This window comes from Erinaceus europaeus, chromosome X (assembly GCF_950295315.1).
Source record: "Erinaceus europaeus chromosome X, mEriEur2.1, whole genome shotgun sequence".
Lineage (NCBI taxonomy): Eukaryota > Metazoa > Chordata > Mammalia > Eulipotyphla > Erinaceidae > Erinaceus > Erinaceus europaeus.
The window spans coordinates 124234389-124252527 of record NC_080185.1 but is presented as its reverse complement, the minus strand read 5'-3'; the positions used below and the strand labels follow the sequence as shown (position 1 = coordinate 124252527).

General features: G+C 47.1%; 1 protein-coding gene across 4 annotated transcripts in view; it reads left to right on the top strand.

The window, feature by feature from the left end:
- The window catches only part of FRMPD4 (FERM and PDZ domain containing 4), a 635847-nt gene that overhangs the window by 517693 nt on the left and 100015 nt on the right, over window positions 1–18139 (top strand). For all 4 annotated transcript variants that reach the window (XM_007517468.3, XM_007517467.3, XM_060183062.1 and 1 more), the window contains exons 3-4: window positions 11400–11560; window positions 14881–14983. In XM_007517468.3, the coding sequence (XP_007517530.1) occupies window positions 11400–11560; window positions 14881–14983 (264 nt within the window). The remainder of the gene's footprint in view (window positions 1–11399; window positions 11561–14880; window positions 14984–18139) is intronic.

The window sequence follows — 18139 nt, the reverse complement described above, 5'->3', positions numbered from 1 at the left end:
CTTCTTCATGTTCTCTCTCTCTCTCTCCCTTTCCCTCTCCCTGTCCCTCTCCTTCTCCCTCTCTCCCCCTCTCCTTCCTTCCCTCCTCCCCCTCTCTCTCCTTCTCTCTCTCTCTCTCTCTCTCTCTCTCTAATGAGGGGGCTGGGCAGTGATGTGCCTGGTTAAGCACATATAATATTAAACATAGGACATGCTCAAGGATCCAGGTTCGAGCCCCTGGCTCCCTACCTGCAGAGGGGTAGCTTCACAAGTGATGAAGCAGGTCTGTAGTTGTCTATCTTTCTCACTCCCTCTCTGTCTCCCCCTGTCAATTTCTCTCTGTCCTATCCAATAAAGTAAGAAAAAATGGCGCCAGGAGCAGTAGTATCTTAGTGCCGGCACCAAGCCCCTAACCCTGGAGACAGAGAGATAGATACAATTACACATAAGTAAACTGTTTTCAAGTGTATGTGGAAAATCCAATGTACACAAAGATGAGGCATTTTAAAAAATCCATGGGCAATATAAGAATGGAGATGTAGGAGTGGGTGAGCCTGTTAGCCTGATGGGAAACAGCACTTGGAGGCAGTTCTCTCTTCGGGAAGCTTTAGGCTCCTTGGTCACAGGAGCTCCTAGAGCTCCCAGGATGATCTCACCACAGTGTGATTGCTCTCCAGGCTCAGCTGTTTCTATTCTAAATCCCTTTTCTCCTTTCTCCAAGGAGTCTGTTCACTCACAGTTAACGGTTTTCTGACATCACACATAGAGATCATATTCCTAAATTCACCTGCGTATCATCATAGTACATTCCTTCTCGTTGGAACTACAAATATACTCACATCAAATAATCAAAAGTATGGAAGACAGACTGCAGCTGTATCTAAGACTTTGTGAGACCTGCGATGGTTATCAGTTGGTGGAGGGTGTGGTGCGGACTATACCCTTATAATTTTACAATCTTGTAAGCCACTATTATTAAATAACTAATTAAAAACCAAAATATCACTAATAAATAGAATGTATTCAGAAAACTGTATAAGAGTCAGGAGAGTGTTATGCAGAGCAGAAATTCAAGAAGGCCTTTACGGGCTTCTGTCACTTGCTCCCTTCAGCACCACATGCAAGCCTACACGGGTCTCTGCAGTTCACTGATGGCCATTTCTGTGGACTCAACCTGTGGATCTTCCTGTTTTGATAGACATAACACCAAGTTACCTTTCCTGATGTTTCTCCCACCTCACAGAAGACCTCTGTCCTTGCCTCTTCATCCAAGTTGCTTAGACTCTCAGGAAACAAGTTAGGAAAGAGGATCATCCGCAGTCAGCCTTCACTCTGGGTTCCTTGGTAACTGAGGCAGGAGCTCCAGTGGCGCAGTCCGTTAGTGTGCAGTACTTATATAGTAACCGAGGCAGGGGTGGCTTCCTCATACATCTGGGAGGGGGACAACCTCAGCGAATGGCAAACACATTTCCACATGTTATACACACCCAGATTTTAACTTTCTGGAATTCTGTCTTAGGGTCTAATCTATACTATGGCCTTTCAGTTCTAAGCTACCAAATTCAATAATGTATAATTCTTTTTTATTTATTTATAAAAAGGAAACACTGACAAAACCATAGGATAAGAGAGGTACAGCTCCACCCAATTCCCACCACCAGAACTCCATATCCCATCCCCTCCCTTGATAGCTTTCCTATTCTTTATCCCTCTGGGAATATGGACCCAAGGTCATTGTGAAATGCAACAATCTATACTTCTTTTCCTGCCCACTTACTTACTTGTTCTGAGGAGCTCTGATTTGACTACTTAGCACTTTTGCTCAGAACCTTTCTATTTTCTTCAAGTCGCATTGCACTGTAACATAGACGTGCCTGAAGTGCATCACGGGAAATTGGCAGAGCATGTTTGGTTAGTCCCCTCACTGCCACAACAGGTTTTATGAGCAGCTTATCCTTGCGCTGTGAACCGCAGTCCCCAGATTCCATCAGCGATCTGAGAAAGTCAGGGAACATAGACCACCATGTCAGCAAGGGTAATAAAGAGGAGACATTTGTTGCTTTAAGTATTGGTCCAATGCAGTGAGTTTTGTCATAAATGATGTGTTGAGTAAGGTTGGTAGAAAGAATCATTTTGAGATATGTAACTTCAGGGTTTTTAACATCGAGAGTGGTGTTCACAAACTATGTAAGTGAACTTTTGGTGTGTAACAGACATCTTCAATTCAGTGTCATCAACAATCTCTTACGGGCGGGGGTTTACATAATGGTTTTACAAACAGACTCAGGCTTGAGGCTCCAAAGTCCCAGGTTCAATCCCCCACACCACCATAAACCAGAGCTGAGCTCTGGGAAAAAAAATCTTTTACTATCCCTCATTCAAGCTGCTGATCTAGGGTGAAGATAGGGGGAAGACTAGGCAGCTCTGCTATACTTAACTCATCACAAAGAAGCGAAGTTAGGTCCCTCCACATGTGTCTATTCTAGAATCCAAGCTGAAGGCGCAGCTCCTACTCTGAGGAAGTTTTCTCATGGTGCTAGTGGAAAAACAAGAACGAAGTTGTGGAAATTAACAGTTGTTTCCATATTATCTCAGTCCCTGAGTTGAAGCACAGTGGCTGTTAAAGCCTCTTGTTCTTTTTCTTCCCTGTAGGCTATGGGAGCCTGAAGGCTTTTTACCTGTAAGTAGGTTTTATAGCTTAATCACTCTCTCATGACCAAGAGATAAAGCAGGGTGGAGAGAGATAGCACAGTGGTTATGCAAAGAGATTGTCACATTCCAAGGATCCAAAGCCCTGGGCTCAATTCAGCTTCTCTGCTGACAGCTAGAGTCAAACCAGGCAGCACTGCTTGACCCTGTGAGTTTCTAAACCAGTCCCATTTATAGTCTGTAGGTTCTGAGGCAGTTATTTACCATGTTCTCATCAGGAGAACAATGTGGAAAAGCTCCCACTATACAGCCCCACCTCTAGACCACTGGGGTGTAGAGCTTCTCTTGGGTTTCCCCGCCAGTTCTCTGCCCCCAGATATCAGCATGGGGCCTCCCCCCTGCTGCTGCAGCCTCTGAGGTGTAGTAGCAATGGAGACTCACAGTTGCATTTGGTGAGTCTTAGGGGAGTCCTCTCCTCCCTTCAGCAGTCTTTTTGTTGGTAAAGCAGACTGGAGGTGGTGCCTCAACCAGCAAACTTCCAGACTGTTCAACCAGCCGCTAGGGAGTAGATATGGGCTTTAGCCCCAGGAATCTCTCCTTGGGCTCCTTTCTGTCCATAAGCCACACATTTTCACTCACCGGTGACCTGGTGGGTTCCCAAAGTAGTCCTAATCTCGTCTTGTTGCGGTCTCAGGTGATCTTCTTTGATATTCCTAGCTGACCAGGGAGAGGAGAGGAGAGAACCGTAGTTGCTGCTACTCTGTAGCCCCACCTCCAGAAGTCTACCGAAAAGCAAGAACACATAGACAACCAAACAGATGCTTTCCACTTGTCATACCTGGGCTCAGTCATGTGACATGTCCTGGGCAATGAGGGTTTTGGGGTCAGGGGTGGAGAAAAATGTATTGCATGAAGCAGGGAGGCTCTGAAAAGAACTTCAGCATTCGGTGCAGGTCCTATTCCAGGGGGGCTCATAAAGAATAATGTGCTGCACCACTCGGAGCTGAGCTACCAGATGAGAATAGAGAGCATGGACCCTTGATGCCCATGGTTCCATGGGCATTGTCACAGCTGACCATCCATGACCTTCTCAGACAGAAATCAGACATTCAAGAGAGTTGATTTAAACTCACTTTCATCCTAATCTTAAGTATCTAGGTATCTACAGCTCTCCAGCTACCTAGTTTCCTTAATTCTATACTAAAGGTGTTTTCTAAATTTGATCTACATTCTGGAATCTTTCCACACAGCAAATTCCATAAGGGATTTTGTTGACTCATGATCGCATTGAAAACTGGAATGACTTTAGGTTTGCTTATAGTGTTCTACTAGTCAAGAGTAATTATTTGTGATTCATTGGCTATCTTGATCTTTTATTTCTGCGGAGGATAAAAGACTCCCAGAGTGTAAGGAAAGCCTGTTCCTTTTGTTATGGGGAAATAGATGGTAGGGTTCCCATAATTCCTTTTGAAATGAATCTGCCAGAAAGAGGATGTTTGTTCATTCAGTCACAGTGGTCATATTTTCCATTTAATTGTCTGGCCATAAATCTCAATCTCTCTCTCTCTCTCTCTCTCTCTCTCTCTCTCTCTCTCTGTCCCTTTCTCTCTCCCTCTCTTTCTCTCTCTGTCTCTTCGTGTGTGTGTGTGTGTGTGTGTGTGCGCGCGCGCACGCGCGCACGCGCGAAAGTTGAGAATGAGGGGCTAGAAAGGCTTGCCTGGCTCATCAGTCTTGTAGTCAGTCTTAACCTCAGAATTTACTGAAGCATGGTCAGCAGGTAGAAATACGTTGCTTTTTCAGCTTGTTATAATGGAACTCAAGCAGCTTTATGAATAAAAATTTCCAGGAGAGAGCCAAAAAGTGCTGGCCTTAATACAAAGAACAAAATGGTGTCTCATGGGGGAGCATTTTAGGGCAGATCCATTCTTACTGGAAAAAAGAGACAGGAGTTAACTATTTTTAGAGAGTTTATCCTGAAAATGCAACCTGTTGAACAGGAAAATTATGTCTTTGGAAGGTTATCTTCAAAATGCAAGCAAAAGAAAAAGAATTAAAAAATCACCAACAGGGGAGTCGGGCTGTAGCGCAGCGGGTTAAGCGCAGGTGGCGCAAAGCACAAGGACCGGCATAAGGATCCCGGTTCGAACCCCGGCTCCCCACCTGCAGGGGAGTCGCTTCACAGGCGGTGAAGCAGGTCTGCAGGTGTCTATCTTCCTCTCCTCCTCTCTGTCTTCCCCTCCTCTCTCCATTTCTCTCTGTCCTATCCAACAACAACAACAATAAAACAAGGGCAACAAAAGGGAATAAATAAATAAAATAAATGTTAAAAAAAATTTTTTAAATAACCAACAAATTGAAAATGCTATGAGGAAAGAATGTCCACAAGACAGATATCTGCTTGTGTATTTGGCACCTTGTTTGGGTGGGGGAACAATAGGAAACTGGCAAGAAGCAAGGTCAGAGTCTCTGTTGACACAAGACTGCAGCATGTATGATGAAATCTGCTCCTGCCTTCACCCCATAGATGACACTTACTGCTTCGTACTTATCCCCTGGCCCTAGCTCACTCCCCAGCTCTGTATTGGTGGTCACTCAGTGGTTTAGAAGTGGCCAAAGAAAACTTGCTATAGTAGCGATTCAGTTACTAAGGATCCCGGATTTTTTTCTGCTTGTCTTCTATATTCTGGCATGATATGCCCTTGTATAGATCAGGCCGTATTTGCCATGTTTATAGTTTACACTGTAGTTCCATTTGATAGGACCTTTCAGCTCTAAGGTCTCAAAACTTGGGATTTTGAAGGCATTTTGCAGAGAGTTGGGCTATGAGTATCAGAACTGCTACTGAGTCTGGCCATGTATTTTATGATGGAATGGGTTCCTAATGCCTGAGACCCATTCCTTTCTACTTGGTGACCTCAAGAGATGGACACACGGCGAATACTTTTGGAGTGTTTGCCATGTGCAAAGGTCGCACAGAGCACTCTACACTCACTCCTCCCTTGAGTTTTCTCACCAGCATTGAGATTGTTATGCTGATAGTCTGAATTTCTCAGAGGTGGAAACGGAGTCACAGGGTGATTGAAATCATTTGTACAGGTCACACTGCTAGGCAGGGTAGGGTCTAGATTTGAATCGAAACTGTCTGGCTCCAAAGTCTCATTCCAAACCACCCACCAGTTCCCTTGTTCACCCTATCCTTGGGTGTTCATGGGCTTCTTCTTTTACTTCTTTAAGTTTGTACTTATAAAATGGAAACACTAACAAGACCATAGGATAAGAGGGGTACAACTCCACACAATTCCCACCACTGGAACTCCATATCCCATTCCCTCCCTGATAGCTTTCCTATTCTTTATCCCTCTGGGACCATGGACCCAGGGTCATTATGGGATACAGAGGGTGGAAAGTCTGGCTTCTGTAATTGCTTCCCTGCTGAATATGGGCATTGGCAGGCCGATCCATACTCCCAGCCTGTCTCTCTCTTTCCCTAGTGGGGCTGGGCTCTGGGGAGGTGGGGTTCCAGTACACATGGTGGGGTCCTCTGCCCTGAGAAGTCCGGTTGTTATCATGGTAGCAACTAGAACCTGGTGGCTGAAAAAGAGCTAAGATAGAAAGCAGAGCAAATTGTTGACTAATCATGAACCTACAGGCAAGAATATTGTGGATGGAGATTTGCGGTCTCCAATTTGGAAAAAGCTCGTAGGTCTATCTTAGGTCTATTTCAAGGGGCCCGTGACCCAGCTAGTTTTTGCCTGTGCCAGACATCCAATATGCAGGTGACCTAAGCTGTTGTCTGGGGGGATGTTGTCACAGTTGGAAAAAGGCCTAGAAAGCTGGATCAGGGAAGACAGTAGCTCCCAAATATGGGAAAAGTATATAAATATTGTTGACTGTAAACCCCATTGATCTGATCTGGGGCCCATATTCAGCACAGGAACTGTGTAACCTCTGCATCCCTGTAGGTCTGAGCTCACATTCCGTAGTCATAGCTAGGAACATTCCAGGCTGTGCCAACTTCAGGACCCATCATCCTTGGGTGATAGACAGAGTATGCTATCCAACCTCCCTTTGGAGAATGGAACATTCCCTACCATTGTTGATTCCCATTGAGGGCCTGGTCCGATAGGGGATTCCTGATGGAGATGCCCAGTGTCGTTTGTGGGCTTCTTGTGGCAACTGGAACGTGCTAGCTCCCACAGAGTGCCGCCTGCAGTGGGTGCTCACCGAGACACAGGGCTTGCCGCACACCATCCTCACCAGGAACATCCAGTGTGGACGGGAAGAAGGCTTCAGAGGAGGTAGCAAGCCTCTGTGCTGTCAGAGTCGCTTCCAAGTGCGTCGAAAGTCCTTGCCATCTCTGCCACTCTCACCCTGGCTGAAACCACCATGCCATGTTTGAGGGCTAAGCCAGGGGGTTGGGAGATGCTCTTCTGGCTCCTGCCAGGTCAGCGCCCCCTCCTTCCTGTCTGTTCCCAACACAGCACCGTGCACATCACTGCTGGCTTTCCAGTAGTTTCCAGTTCCACTCACAACAAATTCTTCCTTCCAAAGAGCTACGCTGTGTGACGCCTCCGCCCCCACGGCCTGCCACCACTGCCCTCAGTGCTGTTCCCTAGACCTGCTCTCACCAGTCATGTCACACCTCGAGATGTTTATGCACGGTCACCCCCAGCCCCAAATGTTGCTCCCCAGATCCTTCCTGACTCTGGCAATAACACTGCACCCTCACGTAGCTGCCGGCTTCCTTCCTCTCTGCTCATTTTTTCTCCTTAGTGCTTAGTGCTTAGTGATAGGCCATACATTTTACTAATTTGTTAGCTTATTCTCTGTCCCGTACCACTAGAGTGAACATTTTATGTTTTAATTTTTTTTCATTTCCATTATGTCCTCAGAACTGAGACGCCAGTGGGCGTTCAATAAATATTTGTTGACTAAGTGAATAAATTGAACGCATTATGGGGTTGTTTTGGAGAATTAAATGAACTAACATATGGAAAGCATTTAGAAAATGCTTAGCATGAAATTAGTGTTTAATAAATATCAGGTATAGGCAAAATAATAGCATAATAGTTATTGAATGAATGATGAACTAAAAACTGGAGACATACTTTATCGTGTGGAAAGAGTAATCAAGCTACAGAAGCTTTGATCTTTTGACTGCTCAGGGATGCCATTGGGGACACCATCTGTTTCCTCTTTGGCCATCATTAGAAAGGCTGCTGGGGGGAGTCAGGCTGCAGCGCAGGGGTTAAGCGCAGGTGGTGCAAAGCTCAAGGACCGGAGTAAGGATCCCGGTTTGAGCCCTGGCTCCCCACCTGCAGGGGAGTCGCTTCACAGGCGGTGAAGCAGGTCTGCAGGTGTCTATCTTTCACTCCCCCTCTCTGTCTTCCCCTCCTCTCTCCATTTCTCTCTGTCCTATCCAACAATGACGACAACAATAATAATAACCACAACAATAAAACAACAAGGGCAACAAAAGGAAATAAATAAATATTTAAAAAAAAAGAAAGGCTGCTGGGAAGCCACACACACACACACACACACACACACACACACACACACACCTAGGATCTTCCAGTACTTACCTTACCCCAGCTCCCACGATTGGCCTGGGTGGAAGCAGGGTTTTAGGGCTTTCTTGTGCAGCCCAGTGATTCTAATACACAGCGAAGCTTAGAACCCACTGCTGGAAGCTGGCACCCACCGAACTGGCAGCAGTACAGGCAGCAGCTTTCCCAGTCCCTCTCTCTGCTTGGAATTGAGAGTTCTGCCAGTGCTCTGCTCTGTCGCTTGCCACCCTCTTCATCTAAAATATGTCTTCCAAGGACTACGGGGCAAACTCAGTGCTCAGAATGGAGCTCCGGAAGTGTGCATCACTCCTCCTTCTTGTCTGTTTTCCATTTGGGGGGAGTAAGCAAACTCACTTCCAAATGGAGCTCAAGAGATGACATTCTCTCACAGAGATGAGAGACCAAGACAGTCTGTACTAGCTGTGAGGGGGGCATCCTCCCCCAGACACACACAGTTTTGCCTGTTCTAGGCCTGTGAAAGATCATTGTCGAGCTCCTGCCCAATGGGGCCTGCTCTTGGGTGTAGCAGAGGCCCTCCTCATGCTCTGGGCCCCAACCCTGACTCTCCCACCTGCTCCTTGTGTGTCTGTCCCTCCCTGTAGGGGCTCCCGCCCCTGCCGGGACACTGGGACTCCCCCTGCATCAGTTTGGCTGCTTGAATCAGCTGCTTGAACGGTGCCCTTCAGAGTGTGGGGCCTCTTCGTGTGACTGTTAGTTCCTGTCACGCCACGCATCTGCCCCACTCTGGTGGCCACATCCCAAACACCTGCAACTACAAACAAGATGGTCCCTCCTGCTTTGAGACTCTAATGCCACTGCCACTCTGAGCCCAGGCGTGTCCAAAGTGGTGATGGGTCCTTGGGAATAGTTTATACTGGGCCACAGAGGCACACACACACACACACACACACACACACACACACACACACACACACACCTGAATTTGGATGAGTAATCAAAATGGCAGCAGACAAGCTAGGCTAGTAAAGTGGGAAAATCAACTCGGTGATGTGCACGGGGGACTTAGAACATTCTGCAAGTCTCCAATACTGAAAAAGGTAGTTGGAGCTCTGAGAGGAACGGTGGGCTTCTGTGGTAGAAGTTAGACACCGAGAAACTTAGACTTGGTGATAATGCCTATAACTGCACTCTTCTGGATCGATAGCTTCTTCCCTTACAGGACAAGCACTCATCTTTGATTGGGGGAAAGGCCAGAACACCGAGGCAAGGACATGAGCTTCTCCTCAGCCTCCAGGTCCTTGGGGCTATTGTCCGAACATAATAAGCATGCCAGAGTGGGGTATGTGGGCAGAAAGACTGTGAGAGGCTTGAGGGGATCCGGCCCCCACGCACATTGGGATGGACACCTTGTGGGTGTAGGATTCATGCGAGTGATCACACAGGAGCCTCGACTGGGTTTCATGGTCTGCTTCTTGATCACGTCTGGACAGGGGCCCCACTGTTTCATTTTGCACTGTCCTTGCTAATTAGGGAGCTGACCCAGCGCATAGCACTTAGAACCAGAAGACCTGGCATGACTCTCACCTGGGAAGTGTGTGACCCTGGCCTAGATAGTTTTCTTCTGGGCTTTTGCAAAGGAAGTGGGTGAGGCCAAGCTGTCTCCTGCGGAGGGCAGAGGCGGGGGAGGGGGGGTGACAGCTGAGTGTCAGCACACTAGGCACCTGTTAGCCCTCCACTAGCACCTCTGTAACCCTCCTGATCCCTAGCAGTTCGTTGAAAAGCTGTCTCCTTTCTGTTTAAAGGGAATTTGAAACTTTTCATTTTCTTAGTCCAACGGACAGATCCTGGAGGGTTTGCATTGGTTTTGCTTGGCTCTTCTGAAATACTCAGAAGGGCAATGGGGCTCCTCCTCTTCTGTCGGCCTTTATTCCATTTAAACAGTCTGGTGTCCAGATGGCATATAGAGCAGCATCTTTCCAGGTATTTAAGATGATCTCCTTTTACTTATTGAAGAAGATTAGAGAGAGAGAAATTGAATTAAGCCCATGTCATTGAAATAATCTTGGTTTACAATGCTTTAAGGAGATTTCTAGTGTTCAAACTAGTAACTCCTCTCCCCGAAGAAGGCTGCTCAGATTGTGTGCACGGTTGAAGACTTCAGTAAGCCTTGGATTTGGCCCTCATGCGCAGTGACAGTAGACCACTGCTTTCTTTCTGGGAAAGTGCCAATACCACTTGCCCCACCCCTTCATCCTCAAGGTGGTTTTGTGAATCAATGAGATATTTGCAAAAGCATGTTGCAAATCATGCACTTTTCATGTTTACATTGTTTTCTTTTTAATGGCTTATAGTTTATGGTTGTTTTCTTTTTAATAGTTTACAGTTCAGTTGTTGGCACATGGATTGAATTTCTCATACTTTTGAAGTATGAGAAAACAATCTTTTGAAAAAGATCCATTTAAATCTTTTGAAAATCTTTTCAGAAAATCAATGCCAAGAATTATTTGATTTTTTTGAGGGAGAGGAAATATAGCTGACCCAAAAATAGTTTATTGCTACCAAAACAATCCCCCTGGCTTCCATTTCTCTGGAGCCAGAAGCCCTGGACATATGAACAGTCCAGAACCCACTGTGGGTCTTTCCCGGCATATTCATTGTAATGGTGCAGCCTCCCCCAAAGACGTATCTTTTCTCTACTTAACTAATGTCATTCATTGTTGGGGATCCACTGTGTGCCTGACACCATTCTGGGTACCTGGGTTAAATGAGTGAATGAAATTTTCTTGCCGTTAGAACTTGAGCTTACTCTCTAGTGTGGAGAGCAGTACAACATAACAAAAGAAGCACATTCTACAGTCAATCAGCAAGTGGTTAGTGCTCTGGGGGAAAAGTGGGAGAGTATGGGGGGAGCGTGGCTGTGGGAGAGGGGGCTGCCATTTTAGAGCACGTGACTAGGAGAGGCCTATGGAAGAAGGATATGTTTCAAGAGGGGACGTGGGGGAATCGAGATGCGGCCATGTCATGCTGATGGGGACAGCTTGTGCGGAGGCCAAGGAAGAAGTGGGCCTGGTTTTTAAGGGACAAGAAGGCCATGAAGGAAGCAAGACTATGAGTCTTCCCACACGCTTCCACAGCCACCCCAACAGAATGGGAGGTTGGCAGCTAGACAGAATGCAGTTGCCAGCGTTGCCTAGCAGGAACACTGACGCCTTGTTTCTCTTGTGTGTTCTTTCCCTGTAGCCACATGACACAGGCAATCCCATTTGATGATCCTCGGTTTGAGAGCTGCCAAATCATCCCTCCGGCCCCGCGGAAGGTGGAGATGAGAAGGGACCCTGTGCTGGGATTTGGTTTCGTGGCAGGCAGTGAAAAGCCAGTGGTTGTCCGCTCAGTAACACCAGGTAAGTGGCCTGCTCCACTCCCTGTTCTCCCAGGACTGCTCACCGCACCACTGCTGTCCACTTTCAGGCTTCACAGAATCACCCTGGAGGAGTCAAGCTGCCAAAGGAACCTAATATAAAGCCTTGTTTGGGGAACCAGAGATGGTCCCTCAAACAAGGTTTTATATGACCAAGTCCACCCATCAACTTGGGAATACACTTCCCTCAATTCGTGAACCCTGAAAGTGACTCACTTAATTTCTGAGTGCAAATAACAGACGCAGCCACTATGCTATATTTCACGCACATGCCAGACTCTTCGGTTAAAAATGCCAAAGGTGGCATTTAAGTCACAGTAGGACTGTCACTGCAGTGACTGGACTGTTTTTACAAAGATACACTCCACTCCTTTCCCACTAGAAGTAGAAGTTTTTTTCCCTAGTCCATTGTGAGTTGTGTCGGGCCAGGCGACTGACATGAACCCATGGCAGACTGGCAAAGAAGCACAGGGTTTTGATGTGCTTATGCACAGGAACCCTTTCCTTTTGCTCATACTGTGACCAAAGAGGAGCGCTTCCCTCAACCGGATGCTATCCCTGCAGTCTGAGCCCCCCAAATGGGCACATGGGACAGCCGGCCTGCAGCTAAGAGCTAACTCCTGCTCTGATGCGGAAGCCAAACTGCCCAGACCTGCCTAGCCTAAAGCAACCAATTAGCAGACTTCCTAAGACCCAGGAGCACAAGAAGAAATGGTCACTGAGAACCCTACCAAGTTTATTTTGAGGCAATTCGTCATACAGAAAATTCTGACTGATCAAGTCTCTGGCTAATCTCTGAACTTCTACGGTGTGCTCAGATGATGGAAGGACTTTGCTCCAGCCATTTTCAGTAGAGTATCCAAATGACTTGCTCTAAACACAGTGGGATATAAGAAATTATGGAGCAGTTGCCCAAAGTGGACTGCCTCTGCCTTTCCAGAAGTAGTGCTTTTTTACTTCTTGTATATGTTTGTATTTACTTATTTTAATGGACTTGTATTGGATTTACTTTCAGACAAAAGGAAATTCTTGTTTATGGTCTTTGCAGGACTTTGGAAATGAATAACAGAGCTGAGTAGTAAAATAACACAATTGAAGCATAAACTCTGGCATCAGATTGCCTGGGTTTGATGGATCTGAATCTCCCCCCAGCTTCGTAATAGATTTGTGAGCTTGTGTGATGGTTCTTCTGCATTTTACTTCTCTGCGTCATCTGGTGGGGATCATAGTGCTCCCCTAGGAAGAGAATGAGTTTTATTAGCAGAGTGCCAGGTAGATAGTTATTATATAGACAGTGCGATGATGATGGTGGTGGTGGTGGTGGTGGCGGTAATTTAATTTAACACGTGGCAAGTTGAGACTGCCTTAGAAAGAAGGCCACCCGAGTAAGTGAGTACACATTTTTTAAGTTGATGCCATTTTTTTTATTATTCTTTTGACCTAATATTCCCTAGGGTAAGTGCCACAAATACAGTCAGCTGGTTTCAACTTGTCTGGAGAAGAATCTGTTTCCTGCTCACCCCCACCATTGCCTGACCACACAGCTTCTTACTCTGTCGGCTGAGCCTTTCATTTTATTAGCTGTAGCTTGTATTTTAGTTCTCTGTGTGGGATTGTCGAGCTTGATGCAATGGAAAAGATTTGTTGCTTTCTATGATGATAATAAAACAGTATACTTTGTAGAAAAAAATGCAATGCAAATAATATAGGAAAGTTACCAAAACCAAATAGCCCCAGAGTAGTGACCCCTGAGAGTTCACTACTATTGACCCTATATGTAGAAAGACTGTGAGCAGTGGACAAGTCTATTGCGTTAATGGTGGAACGTTGAAATATCTCTGCTTGTGAGATTCTTCCAAGTCTGTGTCCTCCACCCAGCTGACTGGAGATCCAAGCCTTGTCATTCATTGGCCTAGATGACCTTGTTATTCCTTCAACTGCTTCCCTTCATTGTCCTCAGCTTTTTCTAGCTTCAAGACACTAACACAGTTTGAGAAGAGCAGGAACAGATGAAAACAGAAGTCAGAGAGTACTGTTTCCAGTCATTTCTAAGAGTGAAACTGCTGGTTATGTCAACTGTGTCCACCATGGAAATGACTCTAGTGACATTGCAGGTGTTTTCAGGGCATGAGCCAAGCCAGTCTTCAGAGCGAAGGGCGCAGGACAGTTCTCTGAAGGGCGCCCCTGCTTCAGACTTGGGAAGCAATTCTGTATTGTTTCACAATCTCCAGAATTCTGAATTCATACTGCTTGATTAAACAAGAACATTTCCATTTGATCAAAACGTACAGGTCAAATGTCAATCTGCATGTGGTTTTCACATTCGAGTGGTTACCAGCTACCAAGCAGTTGCTTTGGATTTGTTTCTGGTTTTGACCAGCATTTGATTCCTAAGCATTTGTTTGAGTGAATGTGCATGTTTGCTTGAATAAAAGCCAATCCTTATGAAAAGTTTCTCAAGCCATTTTCTGAATCCCTTGGGGTAAAAACATTGCACCTCAGTCCCCACATCTTGAAATGACTATTTCCTGTCAGTGATATGGGGAGACAGGTTAAGATGTCCCCCTCCACTCTCTTACTCTCCAGAAAAAAGCCACGTGTATGTCCCCAGTTTGAGTGGTACATGAATTACTTTGAGTTCCCTGTTGTGGGTGTGAAGTATTCATTTAAATCACTAAATAAAGTCATAGCGATAATCTGGGGAAGCTAATGTTTCAGCTGCAACGCTATTGCCAGGAGCAAGTTCAAGGAGATGATGGTCACTGTGGACCTGGAAGAGTCCACAGACTAAGCTAAGATCTGGTCCTGCCTTCCAGACAATTCTTTGACCTGTGTGGATCTTACCTGTCTCCATTCACTGTTTCCCTATTTCTTTCTATCAGAGAAGGAGGAAAAAGAAAATGGTCACCAGGAATGGTAGACTTCATGTAGGTATTGAGCCCCAGCGATAACCCTGGAGGCAAAAAAAAGAAAATGTATATCTCCCCCTCACACAGACACTCCTCCAAGCCTAGCCCATGTGCAGGACACCAAGGTCCCCAGGGGAGTCAAGTGTGAGCTGTGCTGCCAGGCTGCTGAGTCCCAGCCTGGCCTGGGACACTCTCTGGAAACGTTCGTGCCTGAGGCCCACTTCCAAAGACTGGGATCTTACTGGCCAGGGCGCAGCCCATGGCTTCATCACAAGCCCTCCTGCATCTCTTTCTCTCTTGCAGCCAGGCCTGAGAGCACCGCGGGTTCGCAGTGAATGCCATCGGGGCTAGCAGCAGGCCTTTCACATGCTTCTCTCTCATTCACTCATTCCAGGTGGCCCCTCCGAAGGCAAGCTGATCCCAGGAGACCAGATCGTCATGATTAATGACGAGCCGGTCAGCGCCGCGCCGAGAGAGCGGGTCATCGACCTGGTCAGGTGGGTGGCTCGCCTGTGCCCCTGTGTTGTCGTGAGGGCTGCCACAGCTCTGAGGCTTCATCTGGCAGAGGAGGGATGTCTCCTGGGCCAGCAGAGGGCAGAATCGCAAGCCTCCGTGTGCTACACACACACAGAGCACCTATCACTCACTCACTGCTAACATTCACTGCTGAAAGTTCCTTTGACTCTGTGTTCATTCCTACATCTGAAGTTTCAGTGTGTGTTGTTGTTTTTTTAATCTAGTATTACTGTCACACTGATATTCCGTAATCAAGAAGGCTAGAACACAGTGCCTGGGTTCAGCTTAAAGGATGAGCACTTTTAAATGCATAACCCCATGGATGCACGAATACAGTTCTCACACTTGATTCCGTGATTCATGGCTGAAGGTTAAAATCATCAATGAAGGCAGAAGGATAGGTCAAAGCTGGGGTAGTTAAAGTGTGCCTGCTGTACTGGGGAGATTTTCTTATAGATGTACAAAAGGAAAAAAAACTGTATGTGATAGTCTTAACAGGACATCAGGAAATGTATTTTTGTGGTGTTCAAATACTGCTGGGGTCCCTCTGAAGCCCAGTGAGCTTCCGCCCCCACACCACAGACCTCTTTTCAGTGATGTTGCAAGGGCGGTGGGGGGGGGGTAGTGGTGTGTGAAGCTAGCCTTTTGTTGTTTGATCTTTACTAGCAAGATTAAAGCAGAAGCTATAACTAACAGAATGCTTTAAACTGATTAGAGGGTCTCCTGACATTTCTGCCTTCTCATAACAGACAGCATGCTTGTATTTTAGGAAGGATGCTAGGTAGAGTATTTCTGGGCTTTCCGGAGGACAGTTCATTCCCAGAACTAGTTCAGTTTCTGCTTCACAGACAAGTGCAGGAAGGTCCTCACCTGGGGAAGAACTGGGGAAGAAAAAGAAGACAGCGAAGTGAAAATAGAAGGGGCCCACCACTGGGCATCACAGCCATCCCAGTCCCAGAGCAGTTGGCTGGGCTCCTTTTGTCTGGGCTTCTCCTCGCCTGGTCTCCACAGATGGTCAGCCAGGGCCTCTGCTCAATGGGTGCTGAAATTTCCAGAGTGGCCGTTTCTTTTTATTTTATTTTATTTATAAAAAGGAAACACTGACAAAACCATAGGATAAGAGAGGTACAGCTCTGTTGTGCGCGGGCCGCAGAGAAGAGAGAGGGGAGGGGTCTGGAGCGAAGAGGAAACACAAATCTTTATTTGCGCTGGCACCTCAGAGTTGGGTGCTAGAGAAGCAGGTTGGGCCACGTGGAGGTAGCGAAAATGGCCGCCTCACGCAGTAACCTTTCCTGCGTCTGAACACCGGAGTGAAGCGCTGGCAAGAGAGAGAGGTGCGGAAGAAGAAGGGCTTTTATAGGAGCAGCTTTGGCGAGAATGGGAGGGGGGAGGAGTAACCATAGCACTCCAGGATAGGATGATAACTCTCATGAGAATGGGAGGGGGGAGGAGTAACCAAAGCACTCCAGATATCGCGGGGATATAGACAATGCCCTCAGGGCGTAACATGGCAGAACAGGCACTCCGAGAATGTCCCAACTCTCGCGGGAACTGTCAGTAGCCTGAGGAGACAACATGGCAGATGTAACTGCATCGGCATAATTTCCCAGCACAGAACCACACAATTCCCACAACCAGAACTCCGTATCCCGTCCCCTCCCTTGTTAGCTTTCCTATTCTTTAACCCTCTGGGAGTACAGACCCAGGGCCATTGTGGGGTGCAGAGTGGCAGTTTCTACAATGCAGCAGCCACTGAGGCACCTGTCAGTTCACTTCTCCTGGCAGCCAGACCAGGGAACACGCCTGGCCTCTTCCCGGGGGCTGGAATGCAGGGCTTGGGAGGTGGTCTAGACCTACCTCATTAAGGTAGTCCCCGTCTCTTCTGTTGGCTGGCATCCCAGAGAGACAGGCTGGTGGGATGGCAGGTCATGTGGTCACTTTGCTTGCCCCAGGCACATTCCTCTGTGACCAGTCCTATCCATTTCTGTGCTGGGAGGATGATAGAAGAAAGAAGTGTCTCTGTCTGTTTGAGTTTGCTGTGACTCAGTTGCCTGCTGCAGAACAGAGGGGGCGGACAATGGCTTCCTAGCCACCTTCCTAGGGCATCTAGAAAGATTTCCTCCTTTAAGGTTTAAGCGTTTGGGAAGAAAGAGGCATCTCCATAAGTATGCATCTCTGTGGAACTTTATATGTCCAGGAGCTCATTGGCTGTTTGTTGAGCAAATGAACCTGTGGAAAGGGGGCGCCTCTAGTCCACATCCAGTCTGCCGCTGGGTTTCCTCAGCTCATGAGTGGTTCTTGGTACCTGGGTTGAAATAAGGTCTAAGCCCTACAGGGCGAGCTGTCTTCCAGACACAAGTGCTTTAAAACACTGTGAAATACTGCAGGTGCATAAGACTCCCTTTCCCTTCTGAAGACCCAACCCCTCTGGGCTGGTGGTTGGCCGGGAGGGAGACTAGTGACACAATTTAAAGAGAAATGTAGCTTAATAGTGTAGGATCAGGTGCCCTGAAGTCAGCTGCATGGGAAAATAGGCCTGGACTGGGTTGTCCCTCGCCATGTCCCCAGGACATATCCCAGTGCCTGGCTCAGAGAAAGTGCCTGGTGACGGCATGTTGAATGAAGGCCTGGGACTCGAACAGCCCTCTTTGAAAGCTGCAGGTTTAGATGGTCCACTCCTACCTTCCTTGAGCTCTAAGTCTGGCTAATGAACCCGTGCCTCCGAAAGCCTTCATTTTCTGATTGGCTTATCAAGCCATGAGGTAGCGCACAGAACTTGCATGCAAGAGGTTACACATCCAGTTCAAAGCACCACCGATAAACCGATAATCAGAGTGGTGTGGTGCTCTGCTCAGTATATTTGCATATTCCAGATTCACTGACTATCAAACATCTTTGCACACCTGCTGCAGAAGCATGTCCTAGAGCTAAGCACCGGAGTCCCTGGAGATGCCTCCAGGGAGCTTACAGTTTCTGCTCCTGTGAGTAGTGCAGGCTGGCCAAGCTGGGTCTCCCCAAGACAAACCAACCTCCCTCCGCAGTGCACCCTTGAGGAAATTGTCAGACTCAAGGAATCTCACTGGTGATTAGAAAAAAAAACAGAAAAACAGGCCCTGTGTGCTCTTGAGAGAGTGACC